The sequence below is a fragment of the Ziziphus jujuba genome, chromosome 5, assembly GCF_031755915.1.
Source record: "Ziziphus jujuba cultivar Dongzao chromosome 5, ASM3175591v1".
In the NCBI taxonomy this organism is placed as follows: Eukaryota; Viridiplantae; Streptophyta; class Magnoliopsida; order Rosales; family Rhamnaceae; genus Ziziphus; species Ziziphus jujuba.
This window is the reverse complement of record NC_083383.1, coordinates 18,141,108-18,160,807: the sequence shown is the minus strand read 5'-3', so window position 1 is coordinate 18,160,807 and position 19,700 is coordinate 18,141,108. Positions and strand designations below refer to the sequence as shown.

Below are 19,700 nucleotides of genomic sequence, written 5' to 3'. Positions count from 1 at the left end.
AGTTCAGTTTGTAAACCAAAAGCTCAAAGTGGACTTGATATCCGGAAATTGGAACAGATCAATGTTGCTATACTGTGTATGTAGGGATGGGCTCTAGAATGCAACAGTGAGGCTCTTTAGGTCACAATAGTTAAGGCTAAGTACTTTCTGCAGTCTACTTTCTTAAGGTCTACACGGAAGAAGACCAATTCCTGGCAGTGGAAAGGATTGCTTAGCATTAGGTCAATCCTAGCCAAAGGTGTGTGTTTCAAGATAGGAAATGGAAACAAGGTCAATTATTGGGAGGATCCGTGGATCCCGAACAACCCCAATTACCTCCCCAAGCTAAATCCGAGTGGGTCAGATCTTCAACATGGTATAATGGAGTCTTTATTGCTACTGAATGGGGATTGGAACTTGTCAAAGTTGGTTTCGCTTTTTTATAAAGACGCTGTTTAGAATATATTAAAGATTTTCTGGGTTGATGTGGAAGAGGAGGATAAGTTGGTATGTTGGAAATCCATTCAAGGACTTTCAACGTGAAGTCTGTCTATAAATTCCTTAACTAAGGAGCTTCGGAGATCTCGGACTGGTGGTAGTTTCTTTGGAAAAATAGCTTGCATGAAAGGCCAAAATTCTTTATGTGGAAGCTTTCATCTCTCGGCTTGCCAGTGAAAGCTGCGCTTCTTTGGCCAAATTGGGAGATTGAAAATCCTAGTTGTCCTCACGAATGTGGATGCTTAGGGGACGAGGTCCATTTGTTTTTCAATTGTTTAGTGGCTAAGGCGATCTGGTTAGCATCGGCATGGATGATCAAATAGGAATACTACCCTTTACACAACCTGAATACCTTTCTAAATTGGATTGCTAACTCGGAGGGGAAGCTTCCCATCTATCATGACGATAAACAAGATTTTTTCCTTTTTACAGCTCTAGCTCTCGTACTATTTGGAAAATACGGAACAAATTACTGTTTGAAGGGCAGGTGTGCTCATTGGAGGCAGAAGTTATGGGTTTGGTCAACAAGTTTAGGGAGTATTTGAACGATTCATCCACTCCCAGCTCCCATCTTGCCACCACAATCCCGACCTTGCCAAGTTCTTGGTCTCCACCCTCGGTTGGAACCGTGAATATTAACACCGATGCTTCCATGTGAAACAGATCTGCCAGTAGCAAGAAATCATCTGGGAATTGTTTTAAAGGTGAAGGTGGTAAGGAAAACATTGACAGGTCAGAGGCTACCGATGCAGCTGCAATTCACCAATCTTTGATGATGGTGGTGGAGGAGGGATACACTCAAGTCTGGTGCAAGCGTGATGCTAAAACTATGGTACAAAGCTTTAACAACCCTGGTAATCCATCGGTTCACTGGTCCACTTCTGGCATTATTAGGCAAGCTTTAGTTCTAACTCCCAGGTTGCAAGACATTTCGTTTACTTAGACCCCAAGGAAAGTGAATAGGTTGGCACATTTTACCGCTAAATGGGGTTTGAATAATGTAAGTTCAGGGTTGGTCCCTCTTTTGTTGTATTCCAACCAGTTTGTGAACATTGTAAATCAGGATTATGGTTTGTCTCTCACCACATCTTGATTCTTAGGCAACATGTCTTGTTGTATGTTGTTTTTTGGGTTAATATAACACCCCCCCCCCTCTCTTTTGCAGCTAAAAAAAAAAAAAAAAAAATTTTGGGTTCAATTTCTATAATGGGTACTGTATTGCGTTTCGTATTTTGTTTGACTGTTGAAATCAAAGTTAAACTGTTCGAAAGAGCGATAATATTAAAAGCTATGTTCCACACATTGAAGCCCACACAAAGGGTGGAAATTAAAGTAAATAAGAGTCCTAAAAAATCTTGAGATTTTAGGAAAAATGGTGTTTTAGCAATGCTGTCTTGGATGTTTTAGAGACCATTGAGGCGATAGTCGGTAGCCTTGTTATAGCAATACAAAAGCATTTGACTGGAAATCCCTTGTCCACCTTTTTTGTTCAAACTCCTTACCATCTTAAACCATCCATCACAGAACTATTCATTTTTTTCTTCTCCCTCAAAATTTTCATCTTTAAGTCAACATGCAGGGTCAAAGATTAAAGCACAGTTTTTGGAAGGAGTACTTTTCAACACGGCCTGTGCTGCAACACATATCCATATGGCATGCCCCTGTACTGTGTTTCACAAGCCTAGTACAGCCAACAAATGAGAGCATGCCATGTGCATGTACAACAGCACGAGGCCGCATTCCTTTCCGTTATTGAAAACTACTTGGTACACAGGAAGGAAAGGTGTTGTCTTATTTCCTATGACTCCATTTGTTAACAGTATTTGTTATTTTATTTTACTTTATTTTTTTAATAAAAAACAAAACAAAAAAGGTCCCGGAATCTCGGACAAATGAGCAATCACATCTATTTATAGAAACTTTGTCCTAGAAGAATTTCACTATCTTCTGTACTTTCACCAGACAGATCGTCCTTTACCAAAAACAGGACAAAGTCCAGTTTTGGTGAACAGCCCATTTGGGAGATGACGATTTGACTTCATCCTCTGGTATTTTTTTGTTCTGGTGTTTGATTGAGGTTGGTTACTAATAGAAAAAATAAAGGGGCTTGGGATCCCTTCAAAACGGGAAAGATTTACGCAGGTCAAAGGTTTGCTTTGTTTTGTTTTTTTATATTTTATTTATCATTATTATCAATTTTTAATATAAAAGAAAAGGTGCATGCCTCAAATACAATCTCATAAATATAAAAGATAACACCAACTAAACTAATGTCAAATCCAACCTCACCTAAGAAAAAGTCAAAGCCTTTTTATTTTCTATTTTTGTAACTTACACTAATCTCCCTTATCCACTATCTCAAATCAATAACCTCTCAAACACAAATGTGGATAGCTTAACATAAGAATATCAAAGCTAGAAGGGCTTATTTTCCACAAAAATCAGCTTCCATGAAATGTCACTAATAACTTTTCCTAGCATAGCACAAGAATATCCGTTTCCTCAAAGAAATAATAACTTTTTATTTCTCTGACATCCGATGCAAGCAGAAGAAAAAAAAAAAAATTAGAAAATAAGAAAAGGTAAAAACTTGAAAATGAAACATTATGTCCAAATACCTAACATCTATTTAAATGACAATGAAGTACAAAAACGTCCAGATAAAATGTCTCTAATCAATAAAAGAAAAGAAAACATGTATTTTTTATAATCACGGAATAATCAAGGGGCTAGTATTGTCAACCTCGAAAAGGACCAATTACCAACGAATAAGATATCAAGAAATGTACATAAGAATCATTCTCAAGGTTAATAATTAACAGAACCCATAACACACTCAATCCTTGGAAGACTTGTTTATAAGTGACTTGTGGATGTGAGGAATCACACCACCACCGGCTATTGTTCCTTTGATAAGGGTGTCAAGCTCTTCATCCCCACGAATTGCAAGCTGTAGATGCCTGGGCGTTATACGCTTCACTTTCAGATCCTTGCTTGCATTACCAGCCAGCTCCAACACTTCTGCAGTCAGGTACTCCAAGATAGCAGCAGAGTACACTGCAGCTGTAGCACCAACTCTTCCATTTGCTGTAACTCTTGACTTCAGTAGGCGGTGGATTCTACCAACAGGAAACTGCAGGAAGGATGTTCAAGGATGTGATGCAAACTGGGAGCACAATGCGTGTATTGGTGTATATGAAGAAACATTATATTCACAAAATTGTGGACAATAGTGCAACAACTAGGAAAATCATAATCAATTTTTCAGGGATTGTATTAGGAAAGTAAAAGAGCATCCAAACCTCCACACTGTTGAAAACCATAGGAAAATTCTTGTACCTCCACACTCATGCAAAACAGTAAATACCATCTAGCATCAGGAGAAACATAATTTGACAGAGGCTTTCTTCACCCAGGCTGTGGACAAATAATATAGAGTATTTCACATTTTCTAATACAAAAATAAGTAACTACATCTCAGCTGGGTATTAAGAATGTTTGAAGGAAGAAAAGAAGTTAAACTAGATATTTCTGTGACAATCAATATCCTAAATTCTTGTTTGAGAGTGAATTTGATAGATAGGTGTAAAATCGGTTTTAAGAAGATAAAAGAGGTTTTTGTAGTGCTTGGCTAAAAATATGGAATGGAAGCACCTTTTATGGATCAGGCTGTTTATTTTCTTTACAGGAAAACATCTATTAAACAATTCTGGGAGAAGCATCTAACTGATGGCTCCTTAGAAACCACAGTTTCCATGGAATTATTCCCAAAAACAGGCTCCAAGTTACCTAAGCAGGATTCTGTTTATGATTAGGATCATAAGTAAGATCGAGAAGGAATTAATTATTGTTTGTGTCAATTATTGAATATAAAAGTTATGTAACAATGGTCCATCAAAAACAGTAGTGTAAGACACACGTAAAAGCCCTTGAGATAGAAAGTGATCACCCCATTAAAAATTAGACATAGAAGATCAAAAATCAGTAAAATAAAAAGAAAATAAGAATGAATCTCCACATAAAATAAATACTGCAAGGACTAAATTGAGATGCGTAAAGATAGCTTCAACATTTTACAGTTTTAGGCCAAAAATTGTTCTGCAACTTGAAGACATGCACTACAAAACTTTTGCATCTTGTCTTCTAAAACAAATGGCAAACGAGAAAAAGGAATATTACCACAACTAGCAGGACATATGTTCCTTAACATAACCTAGCAGTGACAGGTGAAGAAAATTTTGAAAACAACGGTAGCTGTGAAGGAAGGAAAAAATGGCATAAGAATTCTACATTTGAGTTTACATGGAGCATTGCCACCACTGAGTTCACACTTTCAAAGAAAAATTCTGAAAGTACAATCTAATTAACTTAAAAAAGCATCTTTTTAGATATAAGAACATGAATAATTGAAATACAACTTGCAAAATATATTTTAAAAAATACAACTTGCAAACTATATTTTAAAAAATGTACTATCTTGGTAATTGTTGATGTCGAGCATTAAAACTTGGCAAAATTATTAAATATGGACTGCCAAAACGAAAGCATAATAAGGAAGACAATTTATTCCATAGATCTCATTATAATAATGCTTTGAATGCCACGTATGACATTGTCAAGAATGAGGATCACTGGGCAATTTTAAGTAACGCCAGAAAAATTGTTTAACTTAACAAGGAGTTGGAGTATATCAGGCAATCATCAAGAAGTTTATATTGTAGAAAGATGATCAAAAGGTGCTCAACCAAAAAACTCTAAAGACTATGCTCGCTAAAATTTGAAGGATATTAGGTAAACATAATGACTCATTCGCACAAGTCAATAACACGTTAATGACAATTACCACTTTGTCATGCTTCACTACAAGCTTTTCTAAAACTTCATTACAAATTTTTATCTCACACATCTTTAATGCATCATACATTATTGCTATCCTATACTCTACACTATTTTAAGTCTCAAAGTTTTTCCATTACAAATAAACTCACCGACGTCAGAAAGACTGAAACCTAAACCAATTCTTTTTCCCTGTTCAAATTCTGGATCAAAACCCACACGAGACACTACTACAATGAAAAGTCTAAATCAAAACGGATTCAAAAAGGAGATCCACTATCAATGATTATGCACGGATCAAACAGAGGTTTTACATATGCATGGGAAAGAAAATTCTAACACGGTTGAAACAACAAGTCTTCAAACATAAACCCATAAACTAATTACGAAAATTCAAATCCGCAATCGAAAAAATCAACAAAAGTTCAAAATTTTATAACAAAAACAAGTAGAGAATAGAGAAAGGAACCTGTAGGCCAGCTCGTGAGGAGCGGGAGACAGGTTTCTTCTTGTCCTTGTCCTTGTTTAGGGCAGGAGTTTTGCCCGATGTTATCAAACCCTTGGCACCTTTCCCTGACATTTTGCTTCAATTTTGAAGAATTACGTCCCGTGAATACAAAGATGTGATTGCAGCGGGAGAGGAGGAGGGAAAGGAGGAGGGGATAGAGAGAGAGAGAGAGAGAGAGAGAGAGAGAGAGAGAAGGATGTGAGAGACGGTCGTGTTTTATATGAAGAAGCTATAGATAAAATACCCTCCCTTTTTCCAGTTAATTGCGAGAGAAAACGTGTACTTCTGGCGTCGTCTTATTTGCTACTTGTATCTGAGCTTTATATTAATTTTACACATGCGATATAGAATAATTGCTACTTTATTATTATTATCATTATTATTTTGGATTTTAGAAAAATGTTTGTTTCCTTTTTGTTATTTTCTTCTTTCTTTTTTATCTTTTCCGTACACTTCAATTTCACCTAAAATTACTAAAAGCCCTCAAACTTTTTTATTTTTGTCCTTCTAGCTTTTTTTTTTTTTTTAATTTTTAAAATATAAAAACTTTTCGTTAGATTATTATTCTGTAATCGAAAGAACATTTGCAACTAGAAGAATGCCGCCTTACCCTCATGGGAAGCCACCAACCACGAAAGTGGCTACGAGCATTTTTAATAGTTTATCTATTATCAAAAATAATTTTCTAATGATTTATCTATTATTAAAATATTTTTATCACAAAAAAATAGATAATTATTTTATAAAAGTATATTTTCTACTTTTTAATGTAGTAAAAAAAATAAATACTGCCAAAATAAATCTTTACTTAAGAATTTTTTATATATAGCTATAACTTAATACTATGTTTATAATGAAAAAATTCCCATAAAAAATCTTCATAAACAAGAAATTCTTTTTAAAAATAAAAATAATTGACACTTTGTTTAAGATTTAGGATTTAGATAAACAATTGGAGATCAATTTTTTAATTCAATGTTTAAAAGTACATATTCACGCCAAATATATTTGAACTCCCTCCATCATTTGTGCTACACAAATAGAAATTATAAAGTCATTGGAAATGTTCTAACATTATATTTAGCTTGATGGAATGGGAGGGGAAAAGAAAGGAAAATGTTCAATTCCTTTAATTATATTTTCAAAATTAGTGGGGAGGAAATGATAAGGGAAGAGAGAAAAGGAAATGAAAGGATTAGATTATGTCAATTTTAATGAGTTTAATTTTTCACACGAATAGTTTAATGAAACTCTTGAATATTTCAAAATTATCTTTATTAATTAAAATTTAATTGATTAAGATATTTTATATGTAGGATATTTAAAAAAAACAAACAAACATTATTATAAATATTTTATTTCCTTTACTTTCCTTATAGTTTCATTTACTAATCATCCAAACCACAACTATTAATAAATAATTTTTTTTTTTAATTTTCTTTCTTTTCTTTTCCTCATTATTTGTTTTCTCTTTTCCGTCCTTTCATTCGTTAATCCCCTTTTAAAAGTTAAAAGATTTGTAGATGGGGAATTTAGCCTAATACCCTTTGAAATGGGGACAAAATGATAGTTGCTCATTTCACCATATTAACTTTTGTTCTACCGATATATTCTCATTTTACCGCTATTTTTAAAAGATTAAAAAACTGAAACATTGACTTCCTTTTCGTTTTCCTTCCCATTGATTTTGACAGAAGTTATTCAAAAGCATATCATAGCTCCAACCTAGATAAGGGGCCAACCAAAAGCAGTTGAAGGAAAGGCTTCATAACTTGACCTTATTATTAGAGAAAGGGGAGCTTTTATTTATATATATATATATATATAATATATATACATATACATACATAATAATAAGTTAATATATATATTAAAACAAGGTTTGGCATCCTAGTATGGTAGTATATAACTAATAATAATAAGCTACGAATAGCAAGAATTGAGAAGTCCTCCATTGAATTGAATAGGGTAGAAAAGACAAGTTCAAAAATGGCCGAATTAGCCAGAGGAAAGGCAGCCCCACCCTAAAACAAAGGTGTACATCAGACCATTCCAAATCAACCCTACCAAGGAGGATTCCCCGGTTGAACCCATAAGGGAACCCATAATGTTTTCTACCATTATTTTTGCTTTCCTTCTTCCCTGAGCAAACCCACAACTCCATTGGAAAACTAAGACTTCCCTTTCAATTTCCTTTCATCCTTCTTCCTAGAAGAAGACCTCTTGCTTCATTCTAAACAACGGTGACATGGCATTTGTGCGACTCTAAGATTTTGGGTAATTAGGTAATTAACCGACCAATGACTTGGCATTCAACAATACATATGTTCCATGCTACTGTCTTACAAAGTTATACTCTTTATATATAAAATTCTTGATTAATAATGAGATAAGTAAATTATTTTTGGAAATCCATAGAACAGATTTATTGAATCAGTTACTATTTTTGAATCCCACAAAAGAGATAAAAATAACTGAGGATATTATGTGATTAGTAAGTATTCAAAATATCCAATACAAGTATGCAAATAAAAAATGAGATGGTTGAATCAAAATAATTCCTTTTAAAGTTTTATTTTTTTTAGAGGTTAATATGAATGTTCTATTATATTCCATCAACACACTAAAAGAGTTATACGATCTATTCGGTGTGGAAATAGGCCAACATTTCCATTGGCAAAGACCACATTTTAGCATCCTTAGATAAATCCATATTTGTATTAAACCATCAATGATTAAAAAACTAGATAGCTAAAAAATCCAATATAATTTCTTAGTGAACTAGTGGATAAAGACTATGTAACGTAAGGTTGTTGTTTTTTCATACTAATTTCTAAAATTGGAATTGAAATAACAATAATATAGGACCCCTATATAGATAGATTAAAAAATTGTTAGTTAAAGGAATTATAGGTATTTTATGTTAATATTTAATATTTAGGGATCACGAGTTGATCCAATTATATCTGCATGTTATTTGAACACGATTTAATTTGTTAAAAAAATATGATTAAGAGAAGAATTATTAAGAATACTGATACAATTTTTCCAATCCAATATTATACTCTTATTATTATACACTTAAATAGAAAGGTTTTTTTTTTTTTAAAAGGCAAATATACTCTTTACAAAACAAATACACAAATACAATAAATTTGACCCCTCCCTCTAATTTTTAGAATTTTTTTTTTCTTTATTTGTATTCTATTTTTGGGGCTTATATGGAATTTTAATGTGTCTCACAACCTGAACGAATTTGAGGAGGGGTTAGCTGTAGACGAGAGAGTTAAGGATACTCACCAGAAAGACTAATCCAATCCATAATAATGTACTGAGAAATACAACATTTTTGTTACCTGCCCAACCATCAGGAGAAGCAAATACAATGGGTACACTAATCAGTAAGATTGATGAAGTAGCAATTAATGCAAAAACAGCCGATTGGAAAGCAATAGTCATGTTTCTAATTGTCCAATTTACCAACAAAAAAATTATACCATTTGATCTCTTTACAGCCAAAAAATCGTAAAAAAAAAAAATAAAAAATGCATCATGGAAAGTTGGTGACCTGATGACAGGGGAGCCAACGACCAAAGTCCTGGTGAATGGCGGTCGTAACTATAACGGTCTTAAGGTAGCAAAATTATTTGTTGGGTAAGTTTTGACCTGCAGGAAAGGCATAACGATCAAGACACTGTCGTGGAGAGTGGCTCAGCGAAATAGACATGTTTGTGAAGATACAGACTACTTGCACTTGGACAAAAAGACCTTATGAAGCTTCATTGTTCCATAGGATGGGCTTTGGGCCTTTCTTGTACAGCTTAGATGGAGGGCGAAGAAGGCCTCCTTCAAGGGAGACTCGAACCATCAGTGAGATACCACTATGGAAAGCTAAAATTCTAACATTATGTCAGGACCTATGAGGTCAAAGGACAATCCCATATAGATAGTTTTTATGAGGCATAGGCCCCCCAACAAGGTAATAAAGGCGTGTATAGGTTTCCTCAGGCTAGACGAAGATAGCCTTTGAGTACAAAGGCAGAAGGAGGCTTGACTGCAAGACCCACCCATCGATTAGGGACGAAAGAAGGCCTTATCTCTCCCATGAAGTAAATCATCACACCTACGGTCCAACCAACTGGGAAAGAATCAATAGATTCCTTTTTCGAGAGCAATTCATTCTCCCGAACGCAGCATAGAACTCTCCCTTGTACTGTGCTCTCCAAGTGTGCTTGTTCCTCCCTTCTTCCTTACAATGGCAAGCCTTTGTGAAATAACTCCTATTAAAAAAAAAAGAAAAAAAAAAAGAAGGTGTTAAGAAAACTTCCTAGCCCAACCCTAGACACTTTAAGATCCTTTTTCAAACTTGCTCACAAAACATCTGTTTATACACCTTATTTTGCTTATTCGGACCCACCACCTAGTTATGATATCACATGATAGCCTCTACTCATATCCTACCCACCACCTAGTTATGATATCACATGATAGCCTCTACTCATATCCTTGCTTATTTGGACCCACCACCTAGTTATGATATCACATGATAGCCTCTACTCATATCCTTGCTCATCTGAGAGTGAGATTTACTTCAATTGTTTGTCTTTTGCCTTCGGCTTTACTCAAGTTAGGTCTCACTATTTCAAAAGTTCATTGAGCTTCTTGTGGATCAATGTCACTACCCTTCTTTACATCATTTACTAAAATAGTGATCTCATTATTGCCTATTCTAGCAAAACCACCAACCAAAGCCATCGTCAACCGTTGCTTGTTAAGATGTATTCTCAAAATACCAATATCTACAACTGTGGTAGTAGGCGCGTGGTTTGGTAATACCTCGATTTTTCCACAATTAGTAGATAAAATTATTTCTTTCAGTTCCAAATCCTAAACAATTTGATTCGGGGTCAGTACATAAAAATTTAAGGTCATTTCTTCAATTTGCTCTCCATTTCTAAGTTCATAGCTTTTGCAATAGCCGCTACTCGTGTCCTATCTCTTTATGTTAAAAAGATGCGTTTTGTAAGTTCATTATTACAGGTAGTTCCTATGAAGGATCAAACTAATCACGTATACAACACTTAAATTCTCGATATAGATGCTATAGAGTTGGTTATCATCCTTCACAGGCTAAGAGAGTAACAAGAGCATTTGTCGACAAAAGGATCACCTAAGATGATCATTTCATGGCTGTTGGGAATGAATCAAATTAAATGGTTCTATTTCTCAATCTTTCTAACTTGTTCCTATGGAACCAATGTCAAAAAATTGAGAAAAATCAGTCATTCACAATCACTTATGAAGAATTCCTCGAAGAGTTAAGGATTAGTAATCCTTTTTAGAAATCAAATGGGTTCAATCTTATACATATGCGAGGAAGCTAATAAAAAAAGAAATAAGATGAGCTCTTCTTTCTTTTATCATTTAGGAGCAGTGCGAGATAAAAGTCTCATGCATGGTTTTGAATGAGAGAAAGAAGTGAGGAATCCTCTTTTCGACTCTGACTCTCCCACTTCAGTTGTTGCTTTTCTTTCTTAAATTATTATTATTATTGTTAGAAAAAGTGATTTAGGGATAAATGAAAAATACAAATATTTATGGGTGCAGTGCAAAAATTGTTATGGATTAAATTATAAGAAATTTTTTAAATTTCAAATGAATATTTGTGAACATTGTGGATATCATTTGAAAATGACTAGTTCAAATAGAATCGATAGTGTGGTTGATCCAAGCACTTGGGAGCCTCTCGATGAAGGCATGTTGTCTAGGGATCCCATAAAATTTCATTCGCGGGAGGATCCTTACAAAGATCATATTGATTTTAATAAAAGAATGACATGATTAACTAGTGCTATTCAAACAAGCATAGATCGACTAAATGGTATTCTTGTAGCAATTGAGAAATTTTTTTACAATTTTTCATGAATGTAACAAATAGAGTTGACTATTTTGAAAAATGATAATAACTGTTGCTGTTCAATGTCTTAATCCAGATCATAATGAAACATTCTAGTGTTTTCATTTAGAAAGGTAAGAGCTACGACAAAGAAAAAAAAAAAGTTCAAGCATTCAAAATTACACACTAAAAATGATAGAAATAGGGGCATAGCATGTTTGATTATACATATACAACATATATATTTATGTATAATAAATATACATAATATATATGTGTGATATATATCCATATATTTTGTATATTGAATTTAATTTCATACTGAATTCAATTTCGAATACCTAATTGATTGATAATAATACAAAGCGGAAGATATTTTAGCCATTTGTATTAAGCTCAAACTTCCTTCTTGCATACGTGCTCTTCCAAAAGTGCACACTAGAATAAGAGATAAAAATTTATTGGTAGCATGTTCTATGTGGCTGATATATGCAAATTCATGGAAGTCATCATTGATTAGTTTTCAACATTTTTTTTTTCTTTTAGCTTAGCATGATAACATGTTTACGTGTCTCAAAGTAATCCACTTAGACATAGGGAAGAAAAATATACAAAGAAGATTGAATAAAAATAAAGTATATACGATCTAGAGTAATAGTAAAAAGAATATTACGATATTAAGTTAAGATATTGTAAAAAAAAAAAAAAAAAAAAAAAACTAAAAAGAAAAAAGGAAAGAGATCTTTTTCCTTAAATTCTTGTTTGGTCTATTTATACCACCCTCCAATGAATACTCCCTTTATATTGATATAGTTTTGTTCATTCGATTCACTAACTATCCTAAAAAAAAATGAATAAATAATAAATTACATGAACTTCGATCAACTCAATTATGATATTTCTATGCAATGATTAGGCCTAACAAATTTGTCAATTAGATTGATTGTACTCATGGGGGATAATAAATAAAGAAATCATTTCAATTTCCAGAAAAACTAAGCCCACTAAAGGCACAAAAATAGAGGGTAAGGTGTTGAGAATTGTCATAGAATGGGTACCTCAATTTAATACTTGATTTGTACCTATTATTTATTGGTATACTAATCTTTTAACATATTGTAAAGATATATTAAAATTCATATAATAATTATACTATTATACTGAGTATATGCACTAATTAATATTAATAAAGAGTATATAATGTATATGTACTGAAATATAATAAAATAAGGATATAATAAGGATTCTATAATATCAGTCTATATACTAATATATATATATATATATATTAATATATATTAAATTTATTGAGAAAAAGAATATTATAAGTCTATAAAGTATATAATAGACTAGAATATAATAAGTACGTATATAATATAATTAATGTAAATCAAAAGTGTAAATATGTAAGTAAAATAAGTAAAAAAAGGGCTTATCATCTTTCTACATCCAATATATGCATGATAATTCACTTTTTATTTTGTTCATTGTTTAATTCTTCATTTTTTATTTGGTTTTTCATGAAGATAAGTACATGTAATATGCATTTCTCTATTCCAATCCTTTAAATCCTTGGACCATTAGTGAAATTGAAACAATAGTATACGCACATTATTTTTAACTATTATCAAGAAGGGTAATATAATATTTTTTCTAAAAATTGGTTGCGTTACTAACACAAAACCTTTTATATTTGAGCAAATATAATACTATCCCATGCTTTTGCTATTTCTATAGCGTTTTCTCTTGTCTTATGTTTTTTTCAATTTAGTCTTTACAATTCTTCTTTTTCTTCTTGTGAAATAATCAAGATGAATGAATTTTTTTACCATAAAATGAAATCTGCCCCCCCCCCCCCCAAAAAAAAAAAACTTTGTTCCTATCCTTTTTTTAGTATTAGGTAGTTTTATTGATCAATAATAATAATGTCATTCATTCTATTTTATTATACACAATACAATAATCTTAATTTTGTTAATAATTCCAAGTTTGATCAAATAAATTTGTATTCAAATAGGTATAACAAAATCTTCTTTTCGGCACTCACAAAAGATAAAAATTTAGACCTAAAATGAAAAAAAAGAAGAAGAAGATTTTGGTGATTATTTATACATCTAGTTGATATGTCAATGAATCATGTATCAGAATGGAGTGTAAGACAATGCATGTCTGTATTTCTTTGTTTTCATAGATCACACTACAAGAAATATAGAAAAACAAATCTACCATTAATTAACGTATTTTGAATCGCGGATACATATGTATCCTTACTAGACTGAAATGATTGCCATTAATGGTGTCTGACCAATATCGATTCATACAGGCTAAATCTTCGAATTGACAATTAGGCCAAAGAAATAATTTTAGTTTAATTAGTTTAGTTATATCTCTTTTGCATTTATCCAAAATTGACTCTTTTCCTTCTTCCCATTGCAAAATGCTGCATTTCGAGGCATACTATTTCCATTCCTAGAATTAAGATAAATTAGAATTCTCAATTCTTCACGACATTTAGGGGATAAATTATTTTTAGGGACAAACAAGTCATAATGATTGTAGTCTTTATTTCCAATGGCTATGACTACTGTGGTATCCAATACACCATTCGCTCCCTAGCTTTCATCTCTTAGTGTAAATGTTAACCCAACAGAGTGCTTTTGTCGTTTGTGTTCTTTCCGATCTCTATGCATTTCACTGCTTCACTGGAAATTACCTCAGCCTCTATCTTACTCCAGCTTGGTAGTTTCCATCGCCTATCCAACACTGAGCCCTGGGATTTGACAGTGGACTTAAAAAGCCACCTACAGATGCTTTACACCCAATCAGTCCGGATAACGCTTGCTCCCCTAACATTGTTGTTGGCACAAAGTTAGTCGATGCTTATTCACTAGATACTGCTATTGTTTCTTCTCTAGGAAAAGAAGTTCATGATTTGTAGGCGTTCTACCTCCATGCGGCAGTCCTCTGTTAAGCTTTCGCCCATTGCTGCCTCCCGTAGGAGTTTGGGCTGTGTCTTAGTCCCAGTGTGGTTGATGATCCTCCCGGACCACTTCCTGTCGTTACTCTTCAATTTTTTGTTGAGGTCTATCCTGTATGGGTACTAAAATTGGATCAGTGATTGATTTCTAGGTTTCATTGTAAACCTAATTGCTTACTTCAAATTACGTAAAATAATAGTTTAAATTGCACTCAAAGGTAGGGCATTTCACATTTTTATAGGAACTTCTATACTAGAAACAGTGATATCTCCAATTATATCCCTTCTGGGATGTAAAATATATCTTTTCACAACATCTCTATAGTGTATGAGACAAATGTATGCATTTTGATTAGGATCGTATTCTAGGGTTAAAATTCTACCATATATATCTTTTTCATTATGTTGAAAATCGATTTTACGGTATAGACGCTTATGACCTCCCCCTCTATGCCCTACGGTAATGATTCCTCTGACATTATGACCTTTACCATAATAGTGCTACCCATAGATCAAATTATTTTGTGGATTAGATTTCACTTGACTATCTACGACTCCTTTACGTTTGCTCAAGGTAGAAATTTTTTACAAATGTATCACCATGCTATTAAATATTTTGATTTCAGTTCTTTCTTTCTAACAGGTGGAATAGAAAAACCTGGTTGAAGCTTAATGATCATACATTTGTAATGCACTATATGTCCCATAATAGGTCCCATTCTTCTATATTTTACTCATCTAGGAACCAAACTGTATTTACGATTTATTTTACTCATCTATAAATATTCACACTTCTTCGTGTACTATGAACTCAACTCATAGGAAATCATCAAAAAAATTTAAGTGATTGAAAAATTTCCAAACTTGGGGATAATTATTTGAATTACATTTTAAAGTAAGGACCACATTTTAGCATTTTAAGATAAATCCATATTTACATTAAATCATTAATGATTGAAAAACTAGATAGCTAAAAAATCAAATTTAATTTTTAATGAACTAGTTGATAAAGACTAGTGTAAGATAAGGTTGTTGTTTTTTCATACTAATTTCTAAAATTGGAATCGAAATAACAATAATATGGGACCCCTGTTAAGATTGACTAAAAATTGTTACTGAAAGGAATTATAGATATTTTATGTTAATATTTAACATTTAGGAATCGGATCAAATCTTTTAATTCCATGATGGACTCCTCTGAAAAATAGTGGCATGCGTGCAAATGAGGTGCTCTACCTAACTAAGCCATAGCCTTTATGCTTGTGAGACATATTTTATCATGTAGATTCGAACCTTTGATAGTTCTTTGTTTTGAACTATACCAATTTTCAAGGCCAGAGCTATCAACCACTCGGCCTTTTCTTCGAAAGCTAATTTCTATTTTTTTTTTCTGCTGAATAGAACACAGACATATGAGTTAATACCATTACAATCTATAGAAAGATATCAGGTATGATTCTATAGGCCTATTTGTATGTTTATATATAGATGCATGATTCAGCATGCCGCTTTATAAAGTAAAAAAACCACCCTTGATTCTATGCCTTAATAAAAATAAAAATAAAGTGGTAAAAGTCGATAAGATTTCATATAGAATCAATAATAGAGTCATGGTAAAATACTTCTATGATGCATTTTTTTTTTCACAAATTTTTGGCTGATAAAAAGATCAAATGGTATAATTCTTTTGTTGGTAGATTGGAGGATTAGAAACATGACTATTGCTTTTCAGTTGGTTGTTTTGCATTAATTGCTACTTCATCAATCTTACTAATTAGTGTACTCGTTGCATTTGCTTCTCCTAATGGTTGGTCGGATAACAAAAATGTTATATTTTCCACTACATCATTATGGATTGGATTAGTCTTTTTGGTGGATATAATTAATTCTCTTATCTTTTGAATCTATTCGCTTTAGATCTACAACTGACCCCTCCCCGAATTCTTTCAGGTTGTAAGACACATTAAAGTTCCATACAAGCCCCAAAAATAAAATACAAATAAAGAAAAAAAATTCTAAAAATTAGAGGGAGGGGTCAAACTTATTGTATTTGGATATTTGTTTTGTAAATTTTGTTTATATAAATATGAAATAAATATGTGTTATAAATGATATATAATATGATATATAAGGATTGCTAGTACAAATAGTACTACCCCCTTGATCGTGAAATATCGATTGGTTGTTGAACCCTGTAAATGTGAATTGTGTGAAAGTAGGATACTCCAAATTTGAGAGGGCAAGAATTTTATAAAACGTTCATGATGGAAAAAAAAATGTGAATGCAAGATCCCACTGAATTGAATTGGGTCCATGAATCAAGAAATAGTGAGAATTCTTGATCTCTCTCAACATCTCTCTTAATTTGAAAATCCATGATTTGAATTGATGTCCTGTCATTGAGTCCTCCTCAATTGCATTTATCTATCCTAAAGATTTCATTTGAATTGGAATTTGGTTATTCATCTGACTCAAGTAGTTGCACCAAAAAAGCTAAAGAATTCATAAGGTATTTACTTGTTTATGTATCGTTCCGTTTCAATCTTTTAGGTCACTACCTTGCCTCGACAATTATTTTATGATATCCTTAAAATCTATATGTGATGGATAGACTTCTACAATACTATGTAGCATCTACATCTAGAATTCAAGCATTGTATATGTCATTGTTCGTGATCCTGCTTCACCTTAATTGTTATTTGAATAAGTAAAAGTTATGTCTTGGTCAAAGTGGGGATAACATTTCTTTCTATATGTAAATAGAGTTTCGAAAAATCCAAACATTTTAGAGATAGATAGAGAGGTAGGAATTTATCGAATGAATCACATTGCTTCGTATACATCAGGAATCCATTGATGAGAAAGGGCTTGGGAACTCTTCAACCTAATTCCTACAGTGATGAATATAAGTGAATTTGAAATTTCTGAGGAGTTATACATTTGTGTATTGATAAAACTATTCATTATTTCTTGAAGCTCGATCTCTCCCCAAGATGAACAATATAGCCAAGAAAAACCATGAACCAGAATAGAAGAGCTTGCCCCACCCATGAGTAAATATTTTGTCGTATCCTTATTAGACTGTACATTTTTCTTGCTATATCCAGAAAACTGGTAAATGTGTAAATTGAAATATTCTAGAGCTACAAAGATAGTTATTAAATCGTTAGCACCGCATAAAAACATTCCTCCTAGAGTAGCTGCTAATACAAATAATAGAAATTCTGTTATAGCCATTTCTGTACGTTCAATGTACTATATGGATAGGGGAATACATAAAATTGAATATAGTAAAATAAGAAATTGAAAGCTTTCGTTGAAATTGTGACAGATCAGAAAAATTGGGTGCTATCATATAGCTTTATATTGGCTAAGTTCATGAGTTAGAGATAAGCAGACTCGAATTATTGACATTCGCCATAGGGTAAATGACCGCCTCTCATCAATAGACAATAACTCCTTCCAAAACAGAGCTTATGACTTTCAACGTGCTATGCTCTCTAAGGAACAACTCTTCTCAAAATCTCAAAAGGTGTTGAGTTGGAATCTTATTCTAACTAAGGATTCCAACTAAGGATTCTTATAGTTCTAGAGGATCTAGTGATAGAAGAACTAGGAACAGAGAGCTTCCCCTTTTCCACGCGACTCTTTGGTCTTAAGAATGCTGGTTTTAAGAATGAGTGATTGCCCTTCTTTAACCCTTACTGTCCAACTTGAAAGCGTTCCACTTATTGAACAAGGTTCTATGGTCGGTCCGCAATCCATGGATGCCAAAAGGCATCCTTGGGTGATCTAAAAGTTATTAGAGGGTGGAATGATAGGTTGGTCTATGGATTTTCCTTCCTTTTGCTACATTTCACTCAAACAGTTAAAGGGAGATAGTGTGTTGATGGAACATAATAAAACATTCATATTAACCTCTAAAAGAAATAGAACTTTAAAAGGAATTATTTTGATTCAACCATCTCATTTTCGATTTGCATATTTGTATCGAATATTTTGAATACCTTCTAATCACATTGGATATTTCTATTCCGCCCAAATATGTTTGCAAGTGAAATAATTGTCTCTTTAACATAGTCACATCCCTTTTCGGAAGATGATTGAGTCTCCCCATAAATACAGTTTCATTCCTAAATTCAATTAGCAGTTTGACAGTATTGATACTTTTGAAAGGTGTTATATTTGCTCATAGTTCATGTTTGATACTAGATAAAACAAATCTTGGTTTTTATTTCCTTTGTGATAGGCATGTTTGGGGGGGGGGGGGGGGGGGACATATTTAGTATCCACTTGGGATCAGGTCTTCTTAGGGCTATTCTAGATGTGTAATTTGATTTTGGTAGTAATATTCTATTTCAGTTGGAAAATGCAATCAAATGTTTGAGGTAGTATAACTGATCAAGGAATCGTAACTCATATCTTATCAATTTGTGAAAGAATGAACCAAATACATAATCTCACTTTCAATGGATTTCTTTTCCAACACATGTTTGGGTATTGAAGTTGAACTACCACCAAACTAACATTATTAAATTCCACTCTTTTATATATTAAAAATATGGAAGGATTCAAAGTTCGTTATTACAAAAACAATATATTTCTTCATGATTCCTCCACTTTCTAAATTACCTACTTGGGTTTGGACCATCTATGTTTTCATTCACTGTTCATTATTTCTGCTTTCTCTTTTATTCTTGGTTATGTTTAATTATGCCTTTGCAAAAGTAGAAATTGTTCTTTCCTACTACCTAATCTCACATAGCCTATTGTAAACCTATTTTTAATCTATGGTTCTAAAGGCTTATAAATTTATGTTGTTTGTCTTTTAAGTTGAGAATTTAGTTTTTTTTTTTTCCAAAATAATCCTGATTGGATGTGCTCTTTTTCATTAATGCAGTAAAGATACATGGATGATGTTGACCATGGTAGATGTCCTTTATTAAAAATGATAAGAAAATCCTTTAACAAACTCTTATTACAACGTGATTATGAATGTATATATA

At 32.7% G+C, this 19,700-nt stretch overlaps 1 protein-coding gene across 1 annotated transcript; it reads right to left on the bottom strand.

The window, feature by feature from the left end:
* Positions 1 to 3,156: 3,156 nt before the first annotated feature.
* Positions 3,157 to 6,023, bottom strand: LOC107421225 (probable histone H2A variant 3). The gene is made up of 2 exons (XM_016030415.4): positions 5,783 to 6,023; positions 3,157 to 3,610 (listed from the first exon to the last, which is right to left on the bottom strand). Exons 1-2 carry the CDS (start codon positions 5,891 to 5,893, stop codon positions 3,314 to 3,316), a joined length of 408 nt encoding a protein of 135 aa, XP_015885901.1. The 5' UTR covers positions 5,894 to 6,023; the 3' UTR covers positions 3,157 to 3,313.
* Between the last annotated feature and the right edge of the window lie 13,677 nt (positions 6,024 to 19,700).

Excerpts from the sequence above, each read along its gene's own strand:
- LOC107421225 (XM_016030415.4), bottom strand. The coding sequence starts at position 5,893 with ATGTCAGGGAAAGGTGCCAAGGGTTTGATAACATCGGGCAAAACTCCT. Across the intron at positions 3,611-5,782 it reads CCTCACGAGCTGGCCTACAG|TTTCCTGTTGGTAGAATCCA; the intron begins GTTCCTTTCTCT and ends TCCTTCCTGCAG.